We start from the raw sequence: 24,977 nt of genomic DNA, 5'->3' as shown, positions 1-24,977 counted from the left end.
ACATATTAGGTTGTATCCATTCAGCCATACATTTAGGATTATTTCTTTGTTCATGTTTAGCTACTTAGCCCTTTCCTTAAATAGATTACCTATCACAATTTTTATATATGCAATATTTTTCTGTCAGTAAGGAATTATAGAGTGGTCACCCTTGTTACATCCTCCCCAATGAGGAGCTCCTTGAAAGCTCATTCAAATCCTATCATTGTTGAACTTACTTATCACATTCATATCGACATTATTTAGCCTAGTCTCAGTGTAAGTTCAACTTTAAGGGTATTATTGGTATTCATAAGCTACCTATAAGGTTATAGGTCTAAGATTTTATACAATGATTCTTAAGGAATACCCACAGTAAAACATGAAATGTATTTGTCAATGGGTAGTGGAGATAATATTCATATATATAGGCTTAACGCTTTTCTAAACTTACTTATAGTATATGTCGAACAATCATTCAAAAATATTTCTTTTCTTGTTTCTAGAATATATATACATACCAATAATTATGGAATGAATGCAACTACTTACCTAGCATGTTACATGTCCATTTTTTTATTCCTCTAACTAGTACATGCATACATATCCTATTTAAATAAAAAATAATTCTCGAAGGATTTTAACTATCAATTTGTCACTTATACAAGTATTTGGAAATATAATCAAGAAGCCAAATTCTTACCAACCACATGAACTATTGCTATATTAGTCCCCCCCCGGTCCTTAGGCTTATCCTACTAATGGGAATCTAATGGCTAATTTATTTTTCCTCTTTAGGTCCTAACAACACCCAACTAGTTCAGAGACCAAAAATTTCTCAAATATCTTTCCTATTTCCATAATTTTCTACACCGAAACTCTTTCTTTTTCTTACATTTCCTTTCTCTCCCACAATTACTTTTATTCCGCCCACTACATGACCTTTATCTCCCATCATGCTATTTTTGGTGGTTTGAAATATTCGAAAAGATGCAGGTTTAATATTGTGAAAATTTTCACTAAAAATTCAATCCCTTGAAGGAATCTAACTAATTTTTAATAAATTTTAGAATAGCTGCATAGCCTAACTACTCACATGCTCGCTCTATATTTTCATATAAAAAATATGTAAAATAGATAATATTTTATTCCTACAATATGTAAATAATTACATATATCATCCAACTTAGTCTTAGCCCCGTGACAATTGTCGTAATTTAAATGCTTGTGGGAAAAATAAATCCATAAAGTCTGATAAAGAAATAATTACATCAGTGGTACAACATAATTTCTAAGTGAGAAGGAGAAGAATGTATGTGAGAGAAAATGGAATAGGATGAGAATCTAAAGGAAAAAGAACTATTTGATTGGTCCTCACACTTGTTTTTATAATAACACCTTGACTCTTCATCTTCCCAACCTCTTTCTAGAATATTTTTGTGAAGATTAATCATCTCATGAAAGGGGAAAATAAAATGAAGTCGATTTTTCCTCTCAAATAATAGAAATTTGTTAATTATACCCATTCCCTCAAATCTAAAATTTTTCATTATTTTTATTAATAAAAATAAACATTACATAACATCACAGAATTTTAAATCATCACATCAATGTTGGTATCCATCATTATAAATTCCCAATTACATCACAAAATTGGGAAAATAAAAAGAGTACCACATACCCCCTCATGCATCCCAATATCAAAACCGATATCACAATTTTCCAACCAAGCATTTTACAATTAAAAAAACAAGGAATATGTTTGATCATTCAAGTAAGTGAACCTTAACTAGAAAAGTTATATCACCATCTCCCATTATTTGACAAAGCATTTTACTCTTAAAAAACAAGGAATATAATATTTAATCATTAAAATAAATGAACCTTAAATAGAAAGTTCTAAAACATTTAATGAAAAATATTTTAAACATTGAATTCATTTCATAAGCTATTTGATAAATGACACAAGGTATACCATCATAGATTTGTAATTTTGTAAGAAGTATCCAGTCATAAAATCTTTAAATATATTCCAATTAAGTTGAATTCTAGTTTATTTCACTCATAATAGATATATTTATTTGTAGCTAAGAGATAAAGTGATAAAATTTATTATTGGCACATAGTTATTTATATAGATTTCGTAATAAGGTAATTAATGATATGTATACCAGTATAGATAAGTTTTAATATTAATGTATTTTAGTAAAATAATTGGTATTGAAAAAGTAAAATTCATATTATGTAATATTAATATATTTTAAATTGAGAATTTTATATATTTTAATTTATATAGTAGCATAGGTTTTAAATGAGTGAATAATAATGTAAAATTAATAACTTTATATTAATATTGTTAATTTAAATTAGGTCACATCTTGAGGGGAGAAATCACGATGCGGACGCGCGCAGCTAGGGTTTGTCGACGGCGCAGCAGACGGGATTGACAGGCGAACATCGCGGGACAGAGGGCGAAGGAAGGCAAAGAAGGTAGATTGAGAAAGGTAATTTCGCAACACCCGCATCTCAAGCAAACAGTTTTTCAACAATGAAGTGAGGGTAAATAATAAGAGACAAGAGCTGAAGGGAAAATGGAAAACCCAAAAGGGAGGGGAGAGATCCCCTCCTTTAAAAATGTGGTAGCAGGGGAGACCAGTGCAAGCGGAACGCAGCATAACCAAAAGGAAAGCTATGCACCCGTGATGGGTAACCTATGGCAGAAAAGGGTGGAAGGAAAATGCCTACCAAGGGCACAAAAACAACCTAGATATGTCATTCCCTGCAACAAACTTGAGGAATACAACTGCTATATGAGGGACCACGCCCTGATATGTAAATTCATAGGCTACTGGCCAATTGAGAAGGAGTTATACAGATGGATTGACCAAAGGTGGAGACCAAAAGGCCATATAGATCTAAAACTGGGAGCAAAAGGGTTTTTCACAGCCATTTTCACGAATCTGGAAGACAAGGATAGGGTTTTCGAAGAAGGACCGTACTTCATGAATAATGCAGGTCTGTTCATGAAATACTGGGAAGAAAGATATAACCCAGAGAAGGAAAAAATGGTGGATGCCCCAATCTAGGTTAGACTGTTCGGGCTCCCAGATGAATTCTGGGACCCTGAAATTCTAGAGGGAATTGGGAACACAATTGGGGGTTTTGTTAAAATCGCAGAAGCTACAAAAAGAGGAAAATATACTTCATATGCAAGGATTTGTGTCTGCATGAATTTACCAGAACCCCTCCCAGAGAATATCGAGCTGGAATATCATGACGAAATCTGGCAACAACCAATAGATTATGAACATATTCCGTTCAGGTGCCGCAAATGCCATGAGTATGGTCATCTATATCGGCAATGCCCTCTGAATAAGGAAGAGGAGTCAAAGAGAAATCAAGAGGAATATCAGACAAATTCAGGAAAAATGGAGGAGGCAGACAGGGGTTTTCAACAGGTCACAAGAAGAAAGAAACAGAGCAAGGAGGGACCTAAATCCCAGCCACAAGAAAAGCCCATCCATACAACAAGTCAAAACAAGTTTCAAATTCTACAGAACGAGAACGAGGACTACGAAGTAAATATGGAGGACGATGAAGACCCTGGAAACACACCAATGGAAATTGTAAGAGAAAATAAAGGAAAAGACGCAAATTTGGGGAAAATAATTGAAGAACCGGCTGAAGGAAAGGCAGAAAATGCAACAATGCAATCCCAGATGGAAGTGGAAAACCAGTTAGAAAGTGAGGTGGAGGAGGAGAGAATCATGAAACAGTTAATTCAGGAATGGAAATATCTAGATAGTAGATTCATACCTAAGAAGCATAAACAACTATATAAAGAAGCATTTCAGAAGTACAAGGAAAAAAAAGGGGAGAACATGGATAAGCAGATAACTATAGGAAATGAACAAGGGAATGTACAGGTGGGAATGGACGGCTCTGGCAAAAACAGTAGGAAAAGAGGTCGGAAAACGATGAGCGAAACTATTCAGACCGTGGGAGAAAGGTTGATAAACTCAGGCAAAGTGATACCTCTGTCAGAGGTATTCTTCCCCTCCTATCAAAAGTTTTAAATGATTGTCATCAGTTGGAATATTAGGGGCTTGAATAGTAAAGGTAAACAGAGATATATGAAAGAGAAATTGAAAAAAGAGAAGCCCAGCATTATGATTTTACAGGAGACAAAAATTACAGTACAGCAACTGGAAGGAATAATCGACAAAAATAAACTACATTACGAAGTTATGGGGCAAGATGCTATTGGCTCTGCGGGAGGTATTGCAATTTTGTGGAATGCAAACGATATCATCCTAGAAGGCTGGACCAGCATGAATAGAATCCTTATAGGCATTGGTAGGATAGTAGGAACAAAGGAAAAGGTTGTCATTTCAGGGGTTTATGGCCCTCCTTCCCCAGGGGAAAAAGAAAGTTTTATAAATAACATGAAAATAATCCGTAGAATATATCCAGAGGCTACTTGGATCATAGGAGGCGATTTCAATTTAATCAGATCCCTAGAGGAGAAAAAAGGAGGGATAAGGAAGTTAGACCACTTCATGGATATGTTCAATGAAATGATAGAAGATTTAAGATTAGTAGACATCCAGACTATTAATGGGATATGCACCTGGAACAACAGGAGGGGAGGCAAGAACCAAATAGCATCAAGACTTGATCGCTTCCTAGTATCAGAAGCTATTATGAACAAGGATGTTTTCGTCGAAGCAAAGATCATACCATCCCTTGGATCTGATCATTGGCCTATTAGACTAGAGGTGGATATTAAATGAAATCGTGGAAGGAGACCATTCAGATTTGAAGCCTTCTGGTTAAGGGACCCAGGATTCATAAAGAAAGTGGAAGAATGGTGGACGCAAAGTACTGTGCAGGGAGAAGGAAAGATGCATACGTTCCAATTGAAACTGAAGGAGTTGAAAGGGAGAATTAAGAAATGGAACAAGGAAGAATTTGGTAACATTATGGAAGACAAACAAAAACTAGAGGGGGAAATGGAATCTCTTCAACAAAAGATGATAATGGAAGGCTGAACAGAGGAGAGCATTAGAGAAGAAGGGACAATTCTTGGAAAACTAGAAGAAAGACGAAAGCAGGAAGAGGTTCTATGGCGGCAAAAATCAAGAATAAAGTGGTTACGGGAGGGAGAAAGGAACACAAAATTCTTTCATCACGCAATGATCAAACACAGACAAAGAAATAGGATTCTATCCATCAAAGATAAAAATGGTTATAGAGTAGTGGAGCAAGCTGAGATTGAGCAAGTTCTGGTGGATCGTCATAAGGGTATCTTAACAGAACCTCAAGCTGATAGAATGGGAGCAATAAAGGAAATATGTTCGGCCATTCCCCGTTTAGTTACAGAAGACCAAAATAAGGCATTGATGAGAGCTGCTAACTTAGAAGAGGTAGAGGAAACTGTAAAATCTATGAAGAAAGGTACTGCTCTAGGTCCGGATGGCTTCACAGTTGATTTCTATCAGGCGGGATGGCACTTTCTGGGAAAAGAGATCCAGATCTGATAGAAGAATCCCGGATGAACCAGAAGGTATGGCCTGCCATTAACTCTACTTTCTATGCTCTGATTCCTAAGGGTGATAATTTAGAAGATGCCAATGGTTTTAGACCCATAGCTTTGTGTAATGTTATTTACAAGATTATAACATCCTTGATCGCCAAAAGATTAAAACCCCTTCTGGATAAGTTAATATCTGCTGAACAAATGGGTTTTGTTGAGGGTAGACAAATTCTAGATGGCCTTGTAGTAACTCAAGAAGTTATTCACTCTCTAAAAATGAAAAAGCAAAAGGGTATGATGATTAAATTAGATTTGTCAAAAGCTTATGACAGACTGAACTGGAACTATTTGGAAGAAGTCCTGGAAAGTTTTGGCTTCAACAGGAGGTGGATTAAGTGGATTCATAGTTTGATTTCTTCTCCGAATTTTTCCATTCTTGTTAATGGAACTCCCTCGAAAACCTTTAATGCGTCTAGAGCAATTAGACAGGGAGACCCATTATCTCTGTTTCTTTTCATTCTAGCAGCTCAAGGTCTGGGTCGATTTATTAAAAAAGAACGAGTAGCGAACAGAATCAAAGGTTTACAGCTTTGGGGAAATAATTTGCCCTTAACTAATCAGCAATTCGTTGATGATATCATGTTATTTGGGGAACCAACTGTTAAGGAAGTGAGACACCTTAAAAGGATCCTGGACTTATTTGCTGAAGCTTCTGGACTGGAAATTAATAGAGATAAGTCATGTATCTTCATTTTTAATACAGTGGAACAGGTCAAAACTCACCTGATAAGATTGTTGGGCTTTAAGAGAGGAGACCTGCCTACGAAATACTTGGGAAATTTATTGGACTTTACTTCCAAAAAGATGAAAAATTGGCAAGGAGTCCTAGATAAGCTGAGAAACAAAGTGGCAAACTGGGCCTTTCGAGTATTAAACATAGCAGGAAGGGTGGTTCTGGCAAAATCAGTCCTCCAAGCTATCCCCATTTACCCCTTGTCGATAATGGCGGCCCCTTTAGGAGTCTGTGCGAAGATTATCGAGATCATAAGAAATTTTATTTGGGGAGGGACAAACCAGCAGAAAAAATGGGCCCTAGTTTCTTGGAATCATTTAACAGAGAGAAAGGAAAAAGGAGGATTGGGTTTAAGGGACCCGGAAAAACTCAACAAAGTGTTAGGAGCAAAGCTCTGGTGGCGCTGGTTAAGGGAGGGCAATGATCTGTGGAAAGCCATATGGAAAACTAAATACAATATGCCTGACTCAACAGTTGAGATTCTAAGACAGAGAGAAACCCCCAAAGGTTCAGCAATCTGGGACCTAGCTCGTCAAAACAGAGATTTGGTTGAGAATCATACATTCTGGGAGATTCGAGGTGGAGAGGAAGCCAATTTCTGGGATGATAAGTGGCAGTAGAAAGAAAGAATGAGTAGAATTCAGAAGGTACAACAGCTTCAGGAAAGAATAGAAGGAGATCGAAAATGTGTCAAAGACTATTGGAAAGCAAATGATCTGGATGGAATCTGGAGAAAATGGACCAAACTGACCGAGTGGGACAGGGAGCTTAGTCAAGACCAACAAGAAGCTTACATGAAAGAGGTGGATTCCAAGAAAATTAGAGCCCGCACTGGAAAGGATCTCCTTAGGTGGGGGAACTCCATGAAAGGATCTTTCACCACCAAAGAGGCATACTACTTAACAGATACGCAAGCCATAGCTGAGGAGAATCTAGATTGGAAGATTATATGGGGAAGCAACTGGTGGCCGAAAGTATCCCTATTCATATGGCTTGCAACTAAGAATAAGATTTTAACTTGGGACAGAATTCAAAAAAAAGGCTTTAGTGGCCCGTCTAGATGCTGTCTCTGTAACACTGAAGGGGAGACCAGAAATCACCTACTGATTAACTGCTCGTTCGCAAAGAAACTTTGGATGGATACTAGAAGAATATTCGGTAAATCTGAGATAGGCCCCAGAGATTTCAATGAAATTGTTTTCCAGTGGAATAAAGAGGAATTTCAATGTAAAGTTGTCAGCAGAGCATGGAATCTCATCTCAGGGTTCGTGCTATGGATGATATGGAAAGAGAGGAATCGCAGAGTGTTCCAGAATAAATTAAAGGATCCGGAAATAATTTGGGGACGAGCAGTCAAACTAATGAGGGAAACAATCCTGGTTGAGAAGTGGGACGTGGAGGATTGGAAGGAAAACCAGTTTGAGGAGGGAATCCTGAACAATTTAAACCTAAAATTTGAGATGGTTCATCATAAGCAGAACTCCAGACATAATGCGCGGACCCAAAGCCCTGATAAATTTAGCTATCCCAGAGAAAACTTCATCAAATTAAACTTCGACGGAGCTTCGAAAGGGAACCCGGGCGAAGCTGGTTTTGGAGGCATTTTCCGGGACAGTGATAAGCAGGTAAGGTGGATTTACGCAGATTGGGGTGGAAAAATGACGAACAATGAGGCTGAATTTTGGGCAATTCACCAGGGATTGCGAATTGCTGTAAGAAATGGATACACCAATTTAGAATTTTTTGGGGATTCCCAGATTGCGGTTGAAATGCTAAAGAAGATCAGCAATGGAAGAGACTGGGAGAAGATCACAAGCAGCTGGCGAACGGCTGGAATTGTCCAGGAGATAGCGGATTTATTAAAAAGGATTGAATACAAACTAATAAATCATGTCAGAAGGAAAGGGAATCGAGCGGCCGATTTCATGGAGAATTGGGGATGCAAAGGTCGTGGCAGCACGGTAGACAACCAATGGAGAGCGGTGCGCAGTTGCAGGGAGTGGGCGGACTTGGCAAAAATCATTAATGAAGACCATGATCAAGCTACGAGCGAGAATGCGGGGATCAATGAGCTGGATGGATGAGAGGGCTTGGAGATCCCGCATAATGAACACAGGTCAGTCTCGACAAAGAGGCGTTATGATGACAGGTTACAGGGTAGTACATTGGTGGCGTGCGTGGAGAACGGCACAGGATCATCCCCAATGTGAAACAATAAATGCTCGCGATCGGAGAGGAGGGTGGAGCAGCATGTCAGATCTCCCGACAGTTGAAATTAATCAAAGAATGATGGCCAAAGGAGACGTCACCCCGGAAAGCAATCGACGGCAAGGCAAATTTGATTCAAAGGCGTACGTTGAGGGCAGAGATCCGATATATATATCCAAACGGGGAAGGAAGAGCAGTTATTTAGCTGTTTCCCAATTTGGCGAGGAGCGGACAACACTACTGAGAGACAGCAATATAGGATAGAGTTTACCTGGCATCAGATTATTTCCTGCGGCAGAACCGGTGGTAACATGGAAACTCGGCTGAAAACCAGGACGACAGAGGAGCAGCATAATGCAACTGTCAGGAATAAAAGTCAGAAAGGCAAGGAAATTATGAACGAGGACCACCCAACTGAGATTTGGGAGATAGAGGACGAGCCCGAGGAGGAGGCGCCCCGAGGTGAGGGGAACAAGAGGTCTTACTCTCAGGATGGATTAGCAGACGAGGAGCAGCAGCAGATGAAGGACGACCACCCTGCTCCGCAGGTGGCGAAGGTTAGGTGTTACGGCAAGAGAAGAAGAGACAGGGGTCTTGGCAGTGGTTTGGATTCGGGCAGTAAAAGAGGTCGAGGACAGAGCAGGAAGACGCATGAGGAAGGTGAGAACTCCAGGCAGGACGCGGGACCTGCCAAAAAAACAATAAGGATGGTGAATCAGAGAGTGCGTCGGGCAGAGAGGGCTTATCAGTAGAACACCAATCCAGAAGTTAGAAGAATCATGAGACACCTGGAGGAGGAGTCTCTCCAAGACCAATCTTATGAAGAAATGGAGGACTAGGAATTCTTGTTGCATGATCCAGGCAACACCAGGGGAAGAATGTCACTGTTTAAACAATCTCTGCATATTTATTGGGTTATGAAAAGGCTGCTGGCAAAGGCGCTAGAGCAAGTTGCTACGGAGATGGTGGAGATTGCGCAGGGTGGCCCTGATATGCGCAGAGAATTGAGTTTCATCCGCATTGCTCTGGAGAGGCAAGAGGAGAAATTAGATGAAATACAACAGCTGCTGAAGGAAGTTCACCAGGGTGCAGATAAAGGAGCAAATCAGCCATCAGCAATGGACGATGTTTGAAAAAAGATATGTTCAGGAAAGCTCAAAGTCTTACCAATTATAGTTTTTTGCATGTTTTAGATAGAGAAGTTTATTTGTTGCAGACTAGTAGAATTAGCAGATCTCAAGACTGTCTTGTTTATCTTGCTAGGATTATCAGACGTTGGGCCTTTTATTTTTGGTCGGCCATTAAAAACTATAGATGGCTTAAATACTCGGTTTCCCCATACGGGCGAGTTTACAATGTTTTTTATACTATGTAATGTTTTATTTTCTATATAGTTATAGAAAGAGTACCACCTCAGCTTACAAAAAAAAAATGTTGTTAATTGAAATTATAAATATATTGCAATTAAGATAATTTTATTTAAAATTTATTTTATAATTTCATACAATAATTTTGGAATTTATAAAAGAATTATATATTTAATAAAAAACTGTAAATTTTATTAAGTTAAAAATCTTGATATATATGTTTTTGATTTATTTATCTTTAGTTTCACAATAAAAATTTATAAATTGATGATAAAAACCCTAAATCCCAAAAATTTCATTAAAAAGAAATTGTAATCACACATATTTTAATGTCAAACTAGATAAAAATCAGATTTGAATTAAAAAGGAGTTGCAGCTCACAGGTGAGTACTGCACCTGGAGACTGCACTCAAACAAAGAGAACCCTCTCCGTACACTCTACTATTCATCAAAGGAATAATTACATTATTAAGTACAATACTAGAAATTAGGTATTTGCAAAAAAACTCCTAAACTCTAGGAATAAATCCTAAACTAAGGAGATACGTTACAACTTATGTAACCATTTTTCCATTAATATAGAATAATATTAATTATTTTCAACTTCCCCCCTTAATGGAGAAAGGATTATCTTGAACTCCTAGCATCCCTCTAAACAATTCAAACTTTACACGCCCAAGTGGCTTAGTAAAAATGTCAGCCATGTTATCACAAGTTTTACAATATTCAACACATATCTCTTTTGACTGTTGCTTCTCCCGAACAAAATGAACTTGAGTATGAATATGCTTGGTATTTTTATGAAAGACTGGATTGTTTGCAAGCTTGTTGGTACTCTGGTTGTCGGTTTTGATAATAGTTGATTCTTTATGCTCTTCTCCTACATCGTTGAGAAGTCTTCTCAACCAGATAGCTTCACGTGTGGCTGCACACAATGCTTGGTACTCAGCTTCACATGAAGATAGAGCTACAGTGTGCTACTTTTTGCTACTCCACACTATGACCCCAGATCTAATGCTGAATGCATAACCTGTGATAGATCTTCAATCATCCAAGTTACCTGCCCAATCAGAATCTGAAAAACCTGCTAGAATAACATCAGAAGTGTCAGTGTACAAAATTCCATAATTACTAGTACCACTAAGATACCTCAACACACTTTTTGCTGCGACCCAGTGACTTTCGAGTGATTTTGACATGAACTGGCTCAACACAATAACAGAATATGCCAAATCTGGTTTGGTGGTAGTCAGATATATCAAACTGCCAACTAGCTGTCTATACATGGTAGCATCCACCTCTTTAGTACTGTCGTCACTGCTCAACTTTAAGTTCTGCTATAATGGTCTTGCTGCTGATCTGCACTGCTCCATTCTGAACCTTTCCAACAAGCTTCTAGCATACTTCCCTTGAGTAAGAAAAGTTTGTCCAGAGTCTCTCCATACCCCCAATCCCAAACAATAATGAAGGTTTCTAAGATCTTTCATCTCAAACACTTGTGACATGTGTTGTTTGATTTCTTTGATCAGACTGTTAGCATTCCCTGTTATGATCATATCATCTACATACAAAGAAATCAATATAATTTGCCTCTGTTTATTAAACTTGGTATACAAATTTGGATCATTCAGGCTTCTATGAAAGCCATGCTAAACAGAAAATGAGTCACTTTTCTCATACCACGACCTGGGTGCCTGTTTTAAACCATAAAGTGCCTTTCTCAATTTACACACAAGATGTTCCTATCCCTTTTTCACAAAACCTTCAGGCTGTACTAAATAAATTTCTTCTTTCAAGTCACCATTCAGAAATGCAGACTTAACATCTAGCTGGTGTAGCTGCCATTTGTGTTTTGTTGCTAAGTAAATTAGTATTCTAATGGTGTTTAATTTGGCTACAGGAGCAAAGGTGTCATCGAAATCTATTCCCTCTTTCTGTGAGTAACCCTTTGCTACCAATCTAGCTTTAAGTTTCTTTATACTCCCATCTGCATTTATTTTTGGTTTATACAACCATTTGCATCCTATGGGGGTTTTACCTTCAGGCAATTCAACCAAATCCCAAGTATGGTTTCTGTTTATTGATTCTATTTCCTCATACATTGCAGCCCTCCATGCATCAGATTTACTTTCTTCCTCATAATTTGCATGTTCTACAATGTTAAAAATCTTTGACATTAAAGCATAGCCTTTCAATTTAGAAGATAATCGAGTCTTCCTACCTGATCTCCTTGGTAGGGGACTTACCTCAATTTCAACCTTTTCCGAGCTTGCATCTTCATTGATTACATTGTCTGTTACTTCTTCTTCTTGTTTCTCCTCCTATTCTTCATCTTCCTCACTGTTTTCTTCCAATAGCAATGGAATGTTCCAATCACTGTTAGAGTCATTCTTTCCTTCTTCAACCTGTTCATGAAATATGACATCTCTGCTTGCAAAAACCTTGTGAGTCACAGGATTAAATAGCTTATATGCCTTGAACTCAGTGCGATATCCAACAAATATACATTTCAGGGTTTTAGGATCTAACTTCTTCCTATCTGCCTTAGGTATATGAGCATAAGCTTTACCCAAATATTCTTAAGTGACTCACTGCTGGTTTGAATCCACACAATGCTTCAAAAGGGGTTTTGAAGCCTAGACACCTAGCAGGACTCCTATTATTTAAATATATAACAGTGTTAATAGCTTATGCCCAAAGACCGTTTGATAGACCCTTACCTTGAAGCATGCTCCTTGCGCACTCCACAAGAGTTTTGTTCTTTCAATCTGCCACTCCATTCTGCTGTGGAGTGTGAGGCACTGTAAACTGTTGCACAATCCCATGATGCTTGCAGAAATCTGTGAACTCTCCCAACTTGTATTCTCCCCCTTGATCTGAGTGGAGAATTTTTATCCTTTTTCCTATCTGGAATTCTATCATGGATTTAAACTCTTTAAAATACTAAAAAGCTTGACTCTTTTTGCTCAGAAAGTATACCCATGAAAATCTAGTGAAATCATCTGTAAATAAGAGAAAGTAATATGCTCCTCCTAATGACCTGGTTTGAGTGGGTCCACAGATGTCTGTATGCACCAGCTTTAAAATGTCTCTTTCCTTTCTATTAGCATGCAAAGGGAACTCTTCTATATGCATTTCCCTAATGCACATCCATCACAATCCAGCTTAAAATTATGGAAAACAGGGAGTCCATCGACCATACCTTTTCTCTAAAGTAGAATGAGGCCTTGCAGATTAAGATGGCCGAATCTCTGATGCCAGAGATTTTCGGCTGTCGATCCAGCTGCAACCATTGCTTGCTGTGGCATACTCTTCACATCTAGTTTGTACAAATTCCCCATGCGCACTCCTGTTGCAATTGTTTCCATCTGGCTATCCTTAATGACACAGTTAGTCTTAAAGAATTGAACTTGCATGTCCTGATCAGTAATCATTGAGACAGAGACCAAATTTTTCTTAATTCTTGGAACATACAATACATTTTTAAGGTGTCTAATGTCACCGCTAGGTAACTTTACAGGAATGTCACCATGTCCTTTGATCTCATATCCACTATCATCTCCTAAATAGATTTTTGACCCACATGAAGTTTCTTCAAGAAATTCAAACCAGTCCTTACCAGTCATATGTGAGGATGCGCCAGAGTCGACATATCATATGTCGTTCTCATCTCCCTATGAAGATGAAAGAGCACAATCGACTGTAAATAGTCGAAGTTCGTGGATGTGGTCCTCTTCTTCCCCAACAAAGTAACCCTTATGTTTTCTCTGTTTGTTTCTTCCTTCATCTGCCTGCCTCTTATAACAATCTCTAATCTCATGTCCAGGTTTCCCACAATAAAAACATTTCTTGATGGGAAAATTATTAGCAGACATACCTTTAAACGGTCTCTTCTGAAATGTGTTGGCTCCTTTCTGCTGCTGCTGCTGCGGTTGCTGATGCTGCTTCCCTTTAAATTGTCTCCTTTTTTCCATCAGAGCAAGGTCATTGCTCTGAGATTTCAAATTTTGTCGTCGCTCTTCTTCTTGTATCAGAATCCCTATCAGCTCTTCAAATGAAGGGGCTTTCTCCCTTGCTGACAGCCCTGTGATAAATGTCTGGTAATCATCAATCATTCCATTCAATGTGATTGTGACCAGATCTGAATCGTAAACTTTCTCTCCGATATGTCCCAATATGTCCTTCATGTCTTTGAATCTCGCAATGAATTTAGCAGCGGATTCATTCTCCTCCATCTTCAATGCAAACATCTTGCCTTTGAGTGACAAGACGCGGTTTGAATTCTGCATCTGGTATAGGTTTTTAATGGTCGTCCAAATGTCAGCGGCCAATTTATAGTCTCTAATATGTGGGATAACATTGTCCTTGACGGACATCTTCAATATGACCTTTGCTTTTGTCTCCCTTTTATCCCAATCTTGTTGTTGTGTGGCTGATCCCGATGTTCGCTCATTTCCTGTCACGATCGACCATGCATTTGCACTTTCAAGTAAAGTTTGCATCTTGAATTTCCAATTGTTGAAATTTGATTCGAGTTTTCCAAACTCATGGAGATACGATTCTAAACTATTATTCATATTGACTTATACCAGATCCGAACCTCTGTTTTGCTGAAAAAAATTGTACCTTCAATGCGCCACCACCGGGCAAGTCCGATCTGCTGCCACCAAACAGATCCAGAACTCCAATGCGCCACCACCGAGCAAATCCAATCTGTTGCCACCGAACAGATCTGGAACTCCAATGCGCCACCACTGGGCAAGTCCGATCTGCTACCACTGAGTAGATCAGGAACTTCAATGCGCCATCACCTGGCAAGTCCGATCTGCTACCACCAAGTAGATCAGGAACTCCAATACGCCACCACCAGGCTACTCCAATCTGCTGCCACCGAACAGATCTGGAAATTCAAAGTGCCACCACCGGGCAACTCCGATCTGCAAAAAAATTACAGATTTTTCAAAGAGAAACAGGTTGGCGCTCCTTCGACAGCGAAATGCTCGCGTCTCCGAAACTGCCGCAATTAATCCTTGATTTTCCGTGCCAATTGTACTTTCAGCCGCGCTAGCATGCTTATCACCCTCAGTACCGCGCCAAGTGGCACAACTGTTCCTTAAAAACCCATGCTAGCTCTTCTTTCTCCTCAAAAATGGCGCGACTGTTCGCGACGAAACCGCGCCAACACTTTCTTGTGCTCAAAGATGATCAGTCATCTCAGACCTATCCTCCAGGTGTTATTGCAATCCACCTGATTCTACAAATGTGCCATTACATTTCTGTAATCAATGATGCATCCTAAAAAAAAATTAAGGCTATCCCTACTCTGTGTTCTGATACCAAGATAAAAATCAGATATGAATGAAAAAGAAAAAGTTACAGCTCACAGGTGAGTACTCCACCTCGAGACTGCACTCAAACAAAAAGAACTATGTCCGTACACTCTACTATTTATCAAATGAATGATTACATTATTAAGTACATCACTAGAAATCAGGTAGTTGCAAACAAACTCCTAAACTCTAGGAACAAATCCTAAACTAAGGAGATACGTTACAACTTATGTAACCATTTCTCCATTAATACAAAATAGTATTAATTATTTTCAATATTAATATATTTTAAATTGAGAATTTTATATATTTAGTTTATATAGTAGCATATGTTTTAAATGAGTAAATAATAATGTAAAATTAATAATATTGTTAATTGAAATTATAAATATATTGCAATTAAAATAATTTTATTTAAAATTTATTTTATAATTTCATACAATAATTTTGGAATTTATAAAAGAATTATATATTTAATAAAAAAGTGTAAATTTTATTAAATTAAAAATATTGATATATATGTTTTTGATTTATTTATCTTTAGTTTCACAATAAAAAATTATAAATTGATGATAGAAACCCTAAACCAAAAAATTTCATTAAAAAGAAATTGTAATCACACATATTTTAAGGTCAAACTTTACCAATTTAAAGTAAAATGGCTTTAATATTTCTTATCGTTATAAATTACAAACAATCTAAAATAATGAATCACCAAAATAATAGACATATTTAATAAAACCAATTTAACTATAATATTTTTATGATTGTAATTAATAATATTGAAATAAAAATTCCCTCCGAACTACTTAGAAACCATTCATGTATTCCAATTTAAGAAAGATGACAGAAATTATTAACTACAATGTTGTATACCGACATATGATAACATGTACTTTAGCATTGGCAAAGGTAATTTTCCATCAACATACGTTTGCGAAGGAGAATATGAACGACACTTAAATTCCAAATCAATACACGGAATGAATGCCTTTTGAAGTGTATAAAATGTCGAACTGTTTCTAAAGAGGCAGTTATCTTTAATATCAATTATTTAACATTTCAAAGCTGCATAGATTAAATTTGTTTTGAGCGTGGATGAAATTTCAAATTTCCTTATAAATAATCATTTATCATTATTTATGTAAAATATTTAAAATCTTAACTTTTAGATTATTAAATATGTTTAAAAATTTATTTTTCAAAAGTAATTTTTTCATATATAGTATTTTATTCATTTATAAATCTCAATATTCATTTTAATTCTTTTAAACCTTTCCAAACAGAATCAGCAGTTGAATGCGTTACGCATGTTCGTCATCTCACATGCCAGAGTGCCGTTTTCTTATGATTTTTTAGTAAAGACAATTTCAGAATTAAAAAATATTGACAAAAGAAGAGAAAAATCATAAAGACAATTTCAGAATTAAAAAATATTGACAAAAGAAGCGAATTCAATTTAAAATGCATGCAAAAGGCAGGGACCTGAAAAGGCAAACTGGATATCTGGCATAGCTGATCATGTGATATATACAACCATTTCGATAATTTACTTCGGATTCCATTTAAAAATTTCCATTCCATATTTGTGAGTCTGGTTTGTTCAATAACTTATTTAATGAAATTTAATTGAGTTAAACAATGTTGTTGTCATAAATATAATTTATTGAGGATTTTATTTCACAATTTTCATTTTATATTTGTGAATTTGTTGTACTCATAATTAATTATAATTAAATTGATAGACATTGTTATATTAAAAATAAGGTAAAATATGCCCGATCATGGTGAGAGTAGGTAATTGGAAACTACAAGATTCGTGCTATGGATAGCGCTTTGATGAGAAAGGATGGTGGTAGGTCATACTTAGGCCCTCACACTCTTGCCACGACGTGCAATGTGGCAATGTGCATGCAAGATATTAATGGTGAACAAACAGAACAGAACGACACGCCTTGTTGGGGTTTTATTTTGTGAGCTTAGAAACAGTGGGAGGTATTATTATGGGAATGGTTACAAGTTTGTTGGAATGTTTTGAGGCACTTTTGAATGTTCTTCACGAAACCTGCCACCAGTCTCACCTTGTTCCTTGGCGAGGATGACAACGAGTATGTTATCTTAGTGTGTTTCTCTTTTCTACTTACCTCTATGCTTAAATTATATTTGATAGTCTAATGGTGAAGAGACTCTAAGATGATTTTTGGCATAGAAAGGAAATATTTCATGAAACTTGGAAGGAAAGCACTATTTTTTTTTATGGGTTGTCTCAATATGGTAGAATTGTCTCTGTTTCTTATGGAATTTTACTTTTTGAGATGGGCATGTATTTAGGGTTTAAGCCTTGGAATTAAGTCTGCATTTTCTATATGGATGATTTATTCTTGTATATTATTTTCTTGTTTTACCCACTGGTCTTTAAGAGAAAGGGTCTCGTGCGAGAGGATACACCCGAATGGATTTTGTGAGCTTTTGATTGATGAGTTTGGCCTATCTCGACATACCCATCCCATATTGGTGGGAAAAAAATTGTTTTGTTGGCTTGCTGCTCATAATTATATGCAATTCTATTGTGATATACCTACAGGGTTCAATTCACACTGTACGCACGAGGTCCTTAAGCTAGTCAAAATCATCGAGCCCGTGGTCTTGGTTTTCCATTTTAGCATACCATATCATTCTCATGGTCATGAGAACTTCATTATGGTGCACCCTATTTCACGCCCCTACCCTAGAGGTAGTCTTCAAACCGCACAATGGGGGGTTCGATACCACCACCCACTTTCTTTTTAACAATACTTGTAAGTGTGGACTACGCGTACTTTCTATACTTCATTTATTTTTCAACTTTCCAAATATAATCTTTCTTTTAACACAATGCAAACATTCATATAACATTCATCATTATTATCATTTAACATAAATGTACAACAGATAATAAACTGGGAGGGGAAACTCCCTGTAATATGAGTTTGCCCGATGATAATAACAATCTTTTATAAAATATACAAGTTCAGTCTTTATAGGGAAACCCCAAGTTTCCTTCCTACAATTTATGTCTCAACCTTGCAACCGTGTCATTCGGCTGCCTTTATGCAGCGCTGCCTGATCGTGTCACCCACCTGGCACACGTCCTCAGCTCATCCGCATCTTGCACCGAACTCCACATTCACTCGTTCGACCATCACACCAGTTTACCATCGCACCGTGCCGAGTTTACCAACTCGTTGTGCTCGTCGTTCAGCGCATGCATCCATGCCCAGCTTGTTATTCAACCTCCGCACGTGCCCACACTTGGTGTTCGTTCACCCGAACATTTCACTACCCAGCTCGTCTGCCAAACTCATGTTGCCTGTGCCCAGCTAACTTCACTCACCCTCACTCTGTCCACATACAGTTGGGCGCTCGTTCAGCCCGAATCGCCCACCAGTGAAATCCACCAACATGCCCGTTTACACTTCCGAATGTCGACCATCCGTCGCACGTTCAACTGACCACCCAAACGCTCGACCATTCAACTATCTGCCCGAACGACCCACCGTTTGATCGACTACCCAAACACCTCGAATGATAACTTGTTCAACCCTCCATTCAACTGACCTCCCAAATGCTCCTTCATTCAGCTCGCCCACCCAAATGATATTCCATTTAGCCTGTCCACCTGAACACCTGCACAATATCTCCTTCAACCTGTCCACCCGAACGCCCAAACGATATCTCGTTCAGCTCATCCACCTAAACTCTCGAACGATATCTCGATCAGCTCTTCCATCTCAACTCTCGAAAAATATCCCATTCAACTCGTCCACCCGAACACTCGAATGATATCCTGTTCAGCCCACTCACCCGAACTCTCGAACGATATCCCTTCCAGCTCATCCACACGAACTCCCGAATGATATCCCATTCAACTCGCAGTTCGGACCGTCTTCCGGTTTTCTGCAGCTAAGTTCTTAGGCCTGTAATACCGCCTGCACCTCACCCAACGTTTCAGAACCCAAGTTAGCTTGCACCCCAGCTCGCATAACACTTGGACGCTTTTGCTTGATTTCTTTCTCCACCTCCTAACCGCTAATATGTATAGCTGCCAAACCTACGGTGGGGCTTCAACTTTTGTCACGCTGACCCTCCATTTTTTCGTTTTTCCATTTTCGTAACATCGGCCCAAGGTGTGGGCACCCCCGCGCACGACCACCCCCACATATAAAATTTCCACCTCTCAACACTTAGTCATTTTCACAAGATGACTTTGTGTGGTTGTTTCGTGTGCTTCTTCATTTAGCCGGCTCGTCACACTGTGCGGGCACGCCCAACTCACCGATCACCTCCAGCTCATCGCTCACTTGCCTGTCGCATGCCCTCCGCCAACTCTCCACATCACAACACAACTCAGGGGTCTTACATCCTCCCGCACCTCAAGTCATTGTCATCCTCGACAATACCATCATACGACATCGCAAAGTGTTGCTAGCTCCAACATCCAAAATGCTCATGCTGCCTACCTCTCTTCTGCCATTGCATAAACCATAAAGGCTTATGTCTCCAAGAATCGGAAAGTCTCCTCAATCCATAACCATCAACCACCTCCATTACAATCCCGACATGCTACCCCACCATGGAAGGCTGACCCCTTCAACTCAAGCTACATGCTCACTGCAACATATTTGTGTTGACCCCATTATGTATTGTCATTGTGTGAACTGCTGCCATGATACTCCAACAAAATGCTAACACATCTCTGTACGCTGTCGACCCCCATGTCTCGAACTAGTTGGGTAGTTAATCCAACTGTCACGCTCATACCATGAGAATACACATCCTCATGCCATCATCAGTCATTTCTATCAGCATCCTGCCATAACATCAACTCAATCAAGATTCAATCTCCATCTAAGTAAGCCATGTCCAGGTCCATGAAGTAACCTCCATCTCATCCGCAACATGTTGTCCATGATGTTGGTGCCAATGTGCTGCAAATCAATCACATATATCCCAACATCATCATCCATATGTGTGTAAAATCCATCTCCTCAAAGTGTAGAGATCCTCTCATCAAACGAACTCTCAATGTGGCACATCCAGGTCCACGAAGCAACCTTCATCATATCCGCAATGTTCCATCCCTCAAGTCTACCAAAGAAACAAGTATATACTTGTCTGATCATCCATGTGTTGCCCATGATCGTAGATCAATCAACTCCCATGTGTCAAAAGTGGTCAAGTCTCGGCTCAACCCATGCCCAAGGGTTACCACCAAAGCATCATTATCACTGCAACTCCATCACTCCAAAGTGTCTCATATCGATCCTCCACATCAAGTCACTCTCCCAAGCACACCCATAAATGTACTAAAAAGTATGCACCCCATATTGTATCAAAGTCCGTGACCTCAACTCCTCAATGCATTAGATCCTCCAAGTCCACAATAATATGAAGTCCCCAGAAGTCACAACCTCATGTCATAATTGTTGGCATTATGATACAGATTTGACACTATGACAGAGGTATTGTCCTTGATGGAAACTCACATAGATGACAGATAACACTTTGGGCTCTCCGAATGAAGAAATAGAGGTATACGCAGGTTCCCTATTGTCTAAGTCACATGTACATGCAGGTTAGCAGAACAAAAGGCTCCTATAGCGTATACATGCATTTTCATGCAAAGAAAGGCGCGTACATGTTGGAAAACTAGTTTTTGTCCGTGGTATTTGGTCGATGGCATTTTGATCCATGGTATTGGTCCAAGGTATCCTGTCCGAAGTGTTGACCCCAGGTATTTGGTCCAAGGTATTACTTCTAAGTGGTTTTGGACCATGGTATTGAGTAAAGGCTAAGACTATAAAAGGAGGAGAAGATCATTAGGCAAAGGCACTCATGAATTGAATATCTAATGAAGAGCAAGATCTGGAATACAAGTGATTGGGTTATGGTGCACAGCTGGATTTGAATCAAGGATGAACTTGAGCGCTTGATGAAGGATAAGTTTTATTGACGGGTCAAGAACTCAAGGCTTGAAGAGAAGTATCTTTGTGTGGCTTTGATGTTTTATCTAAATAATTGGTGCATGTCATATTCTGTAAATATGGTGATCTAGGTATAGCTGATGTCTGAATAATTGTAAAGATCATTTACAGATTTGTACGCAGGTTCATTACAGCAAGGCGCATATACATGCTGGTTCGGCATTTCAAAAGTGCATGTACGCAGGTTTTCCTTGATACAAGTGCGTATGCACGCAGGTTCGTCACATTGAAGAAGCTTACACCTCATAAAATATGCTTTAGCTACTTCGGATTGTTGTTGCAGTGTTTTTGAGTTCTGGCTTGCGTTCTAGTTACTGTCACTGTATTTTGGTTACAACATTCAAAGAAGTGATTGTGTGATTCAGTTTTTCTTGGTGCAAAGGAGATTGGTTGATGTAGATATATTTGATATTTGATTGATGTTATTGATGCATCCAGTCCGAAAATTTATGAAACGTGCTCCCTGGAAGAAAAGAGAAGGTTGCAGCATTCTATAGGTCAGCACGTACATACTAGTACATCAGCTAGTACAAGGGCTAGGGGGTTGTGGCTCCCTTCCAAGAGAAGTTGGAAAACGAGAGAAGGTTGTAGCCTTCTGTAGGTAGAAGCCTACGTACTAGTATAAGACTACACCAGTAAAAAATATTGTAAAAAGAAGTTTCTTATTAAAAGAAATATAGAGACGATTGTAGCAGGTGGTTTTCACCCACATTGGGTTTCCACCTTTTATCCTGTGTTCATATGTGTGACTGTTTGTTTTGTTTTTACTACTCCTGGTTACTGTTTATATGGTTCTGATGCACAGATTAAAGATCAACATATGAAGAATTGACTAAATTATAAGTTTATAGGGTATACGCTACTTGCCTTATATATAGTTGCGTATACATGCAAGTTTCATTAACTGAAGTAGCGTATATGAATACGAATATGGAAATGAAATATTATTGACTTACTAATATTGATTCACCCCCTCTCTCAATATTATTTCCAACAATTGGCATCAAAGCAGGTCCTTCAAAAGAAGCTTGATATCTTGAAGGAAGATCTATCATCATGAGTAACTATGAAAGAGAGGCATCCATTAGACCACCAATCTTTGATGGGAGAAACTTCGTTTATTGGAAGGTAAGAACCATAGCCTATATTCAATCTCTTGGAACAAATGTTTGGGAAATCGTAGAATGAGGATATACATTTCCATCAGCAATTCCTACATATGTGGTAGGTAAAAAGCAATATGAAACCAATGCCAAGGTTGTCAATACATTATTGGGGAGGCTGTCACAATCAGAATTTGTCAAAGTTATGCAGCTCAAGACTGTCAAAGAAATATGGGACAAGATCGTTCTAAGCTATGAAGGAGACGACCAGGTAAAATGTGCAAAACTGTAATCTCTTAGAATTCAATATGAAACTCTCAAAATGCACAATGATGAAAGTATAGCTAATTACTTCTTACGTCTAGATGAGATTGTTAATTGCATGGAGAACTTGGGTGAAGAGATTAAAGAAGTTACTTTAATTGAAAAAGATTTAATATCTTTGTCTAATAAGTTTGAATCAAAAGTTTCTACCATACAAGAAAAGTAGGATCTTCAAAGTATCACTATGACACAGTTGCATGGAATCTTAACTGATTTTGAAATGAGAAAAGAAGGTCCATGAGACATGAGACAAGCTACCTTTAAAGCTTCAGAAAGAGAAGAGATCAATGAACCAAGACATATTTCAGAAGGAGAGAAAGAAGCAAACTTTGTCAAGAACCTTCAACGGTGTTCTTGAAGATTCAGAGGTAAAATACCTTTCAAATGCTTTACTTGTGGAAGAGTCAGTCATTATGCAGCCAAATGTCCTCATAAAGATAAGCTTGATAAAGGTAAGGAATCAGAAAAATGGAATAGAAAACAAAATGTAAGTAAGAAGAGCTACTATACGCATGAAGATAGTGATGGTTTATCAAATAGTGATAAAGATGAACATGGTAATGACTATAGACTTCTTATGGCTTTTGAAGATGATGATTTCTTGGATGCTTTAGATGAAGATGACCTTTACGAAGAAATATCTAAACTAAAAATCTATATAGAAGAAAAGAATATGATTATAGATACTCTGACATTCCAACTTGTTGAAAGAGAAAAACACAATGAAAAGTTAGAATGTAAAATTGTGGGTCTAAGAAAAGATATTGAGAAAAAAAAAGCTCTCAATCTCATATTTGCTAAAGGATCAGAAAATTTATAAGAAATTATCAAACTGCAGCATTATCCTCTAATAAAGATAGGTCTTGGATATTCTGAAGAAGCATCTAAAGCACAAAAGTTGTCAACCTCCGAAAGCTATCTTGATGTAGCAAGGAGACATGAATAGTTTGACAATCATCAACAAAGGCATAAAGCAGATCACCAAGTAAATCGGGGTCAATATACTTCAAGGATAAACAGAAGCTACAACCAACCTCAGGTAAATCATACTCAGTCTGTTTCAAGAATGAATGTCAATGGAAACTACAATCAACAGGTCAGTAGGTTCAATAATTGCAGGAATTTCTTTAATGGCCAATGTTTTTCATGTCATAACTTTGGACACGAAGTTTCTCAATGTGTTGCTTACAAAACCATCATGACTAGAGAAGCACGAAATAAAAAGAATGTGACAGGGATCATGAAAAGGATCTACAATAACTTTTCACTTCTTGAAAATGAAATAGAGTGCTCTATCTATAACAACTTTGGTCATGAAGATTCTGAATGCAGGAGTATATTTCAGCAAACATCTCAACAAGAGAAAGCCTCCTTGGGTCCCAAAACTTGGAGAAAGAAAGGACCACAACCAGAAATATGTGGTATAGCTTTGTATGTAGAAGGACAATAGAATTAGTGATACATATATAGTGGATGCTCGAAACACATGATAGGTGATAAAGAAAAACTTCAGCCATATAATTCCTTAGAAAAGGAAAAGAAGGTCTCATTTGGAAATGACACTCATGCTGTCATCAAAGGTTAAGGTTCTGTTCTCTTAAAATAAAAGGTTAAAGCTAGGAATGTTATGTATGTTGATGGTCTAAAGCATAATTTATTGATTGTTAGTCAAATGTGCGATCAAGGAATTGAAGTAGTATTTCGATCAAATGGATGTGTTGTTCGTGAGCTTGATACAGGAGAAACAGTGATCAAAGGAATAAGAACTCTGAATAACCTATACATACTCAAGGGAGGAAAACAACAGTGCTTCCCAAGAAAAATGATGAACACTGGCTATGGCACAGAAGATTGCAGCATTGAAACTTCCCTCAAAAAAGGAAAGCATGCAAATACAAAGTTGTTCCTGATCTTCTTGATATCAGCATTTCAGAAAATACAATATGCAAGTCATGTAAATTTGGTAAGAAAACCACAGCACATTTCTCGGAGAAGGAAGGATCAACTAGTAAGCCTCTTCAACTTGTTCATACTGATTTATGTGGTCCATCAAGGAAAAAGTCACCTCATGGAGAAGAATACTTTATGTTGTTTCTTGACGATTTTTCTAGAATGTGTTGGATAGGACTCCTAAAGTATAAAGATGAAGCAATTGAAAAATTTCAAAGCCTTCAAAGCTTTGGTTGAAAATGAATTAGATCGCAAAATCAAATGCCTCTGATCTTATCGAGGATGGGAATTTACCTCAGATGAATTCTTCGACTTTTGTGAAGAACATGGAATAAGATGAGAATTTTCCACCGCGATGACTCCA

At 38.0% G+C, this 24,977-nt stretch overlaps 1 protein-coding gene across 1 annotated transcript; it reads right to left on the bottom strand.

Annotated features, from left to right (window-relative positions):
• Positions 1-12,646: 12,646 nt before the first annotated feature.
• On the bottom strand, positions 12,647-14,460 carry LOC149157885 (uncharacterized). The gene is made up of 2 exons (XM_089433810.1): positions 13,875-14,460; positions 12,647-12,759 (listed from the first exon to the last, which is right to left on the bottom strand). The coding sequence occupies exons 1-2, from the start codon at positions 14,458-14,460 to the stop codon at positions 12,647-12,649; spliced, it is 699 nt and encodes a 232-aa protein (XP_089289936.1).
• Positions 14,461-24,977: the final 10,517 nt, after the last annotated feature.

Source organism: Pinus tabuliformis, chromosome 5_2, assembly GCF_031772625.1.
Source record: "Pinus tabuliformis cultivar Carrire ecotype Pingquan chromosome 5_2, CPIR1, whole genome shotgun sequence".
Classification (NCBI taxonomy): Eukaryota; Viridiplantae; Streptophyta; class Pinopsida; order Pinales; family Pinaceae; genus Pinus; species Pinus tabuliformis.
This window is presented reverse-complemented; position numbering and strand designations above follow the sequence as displayed.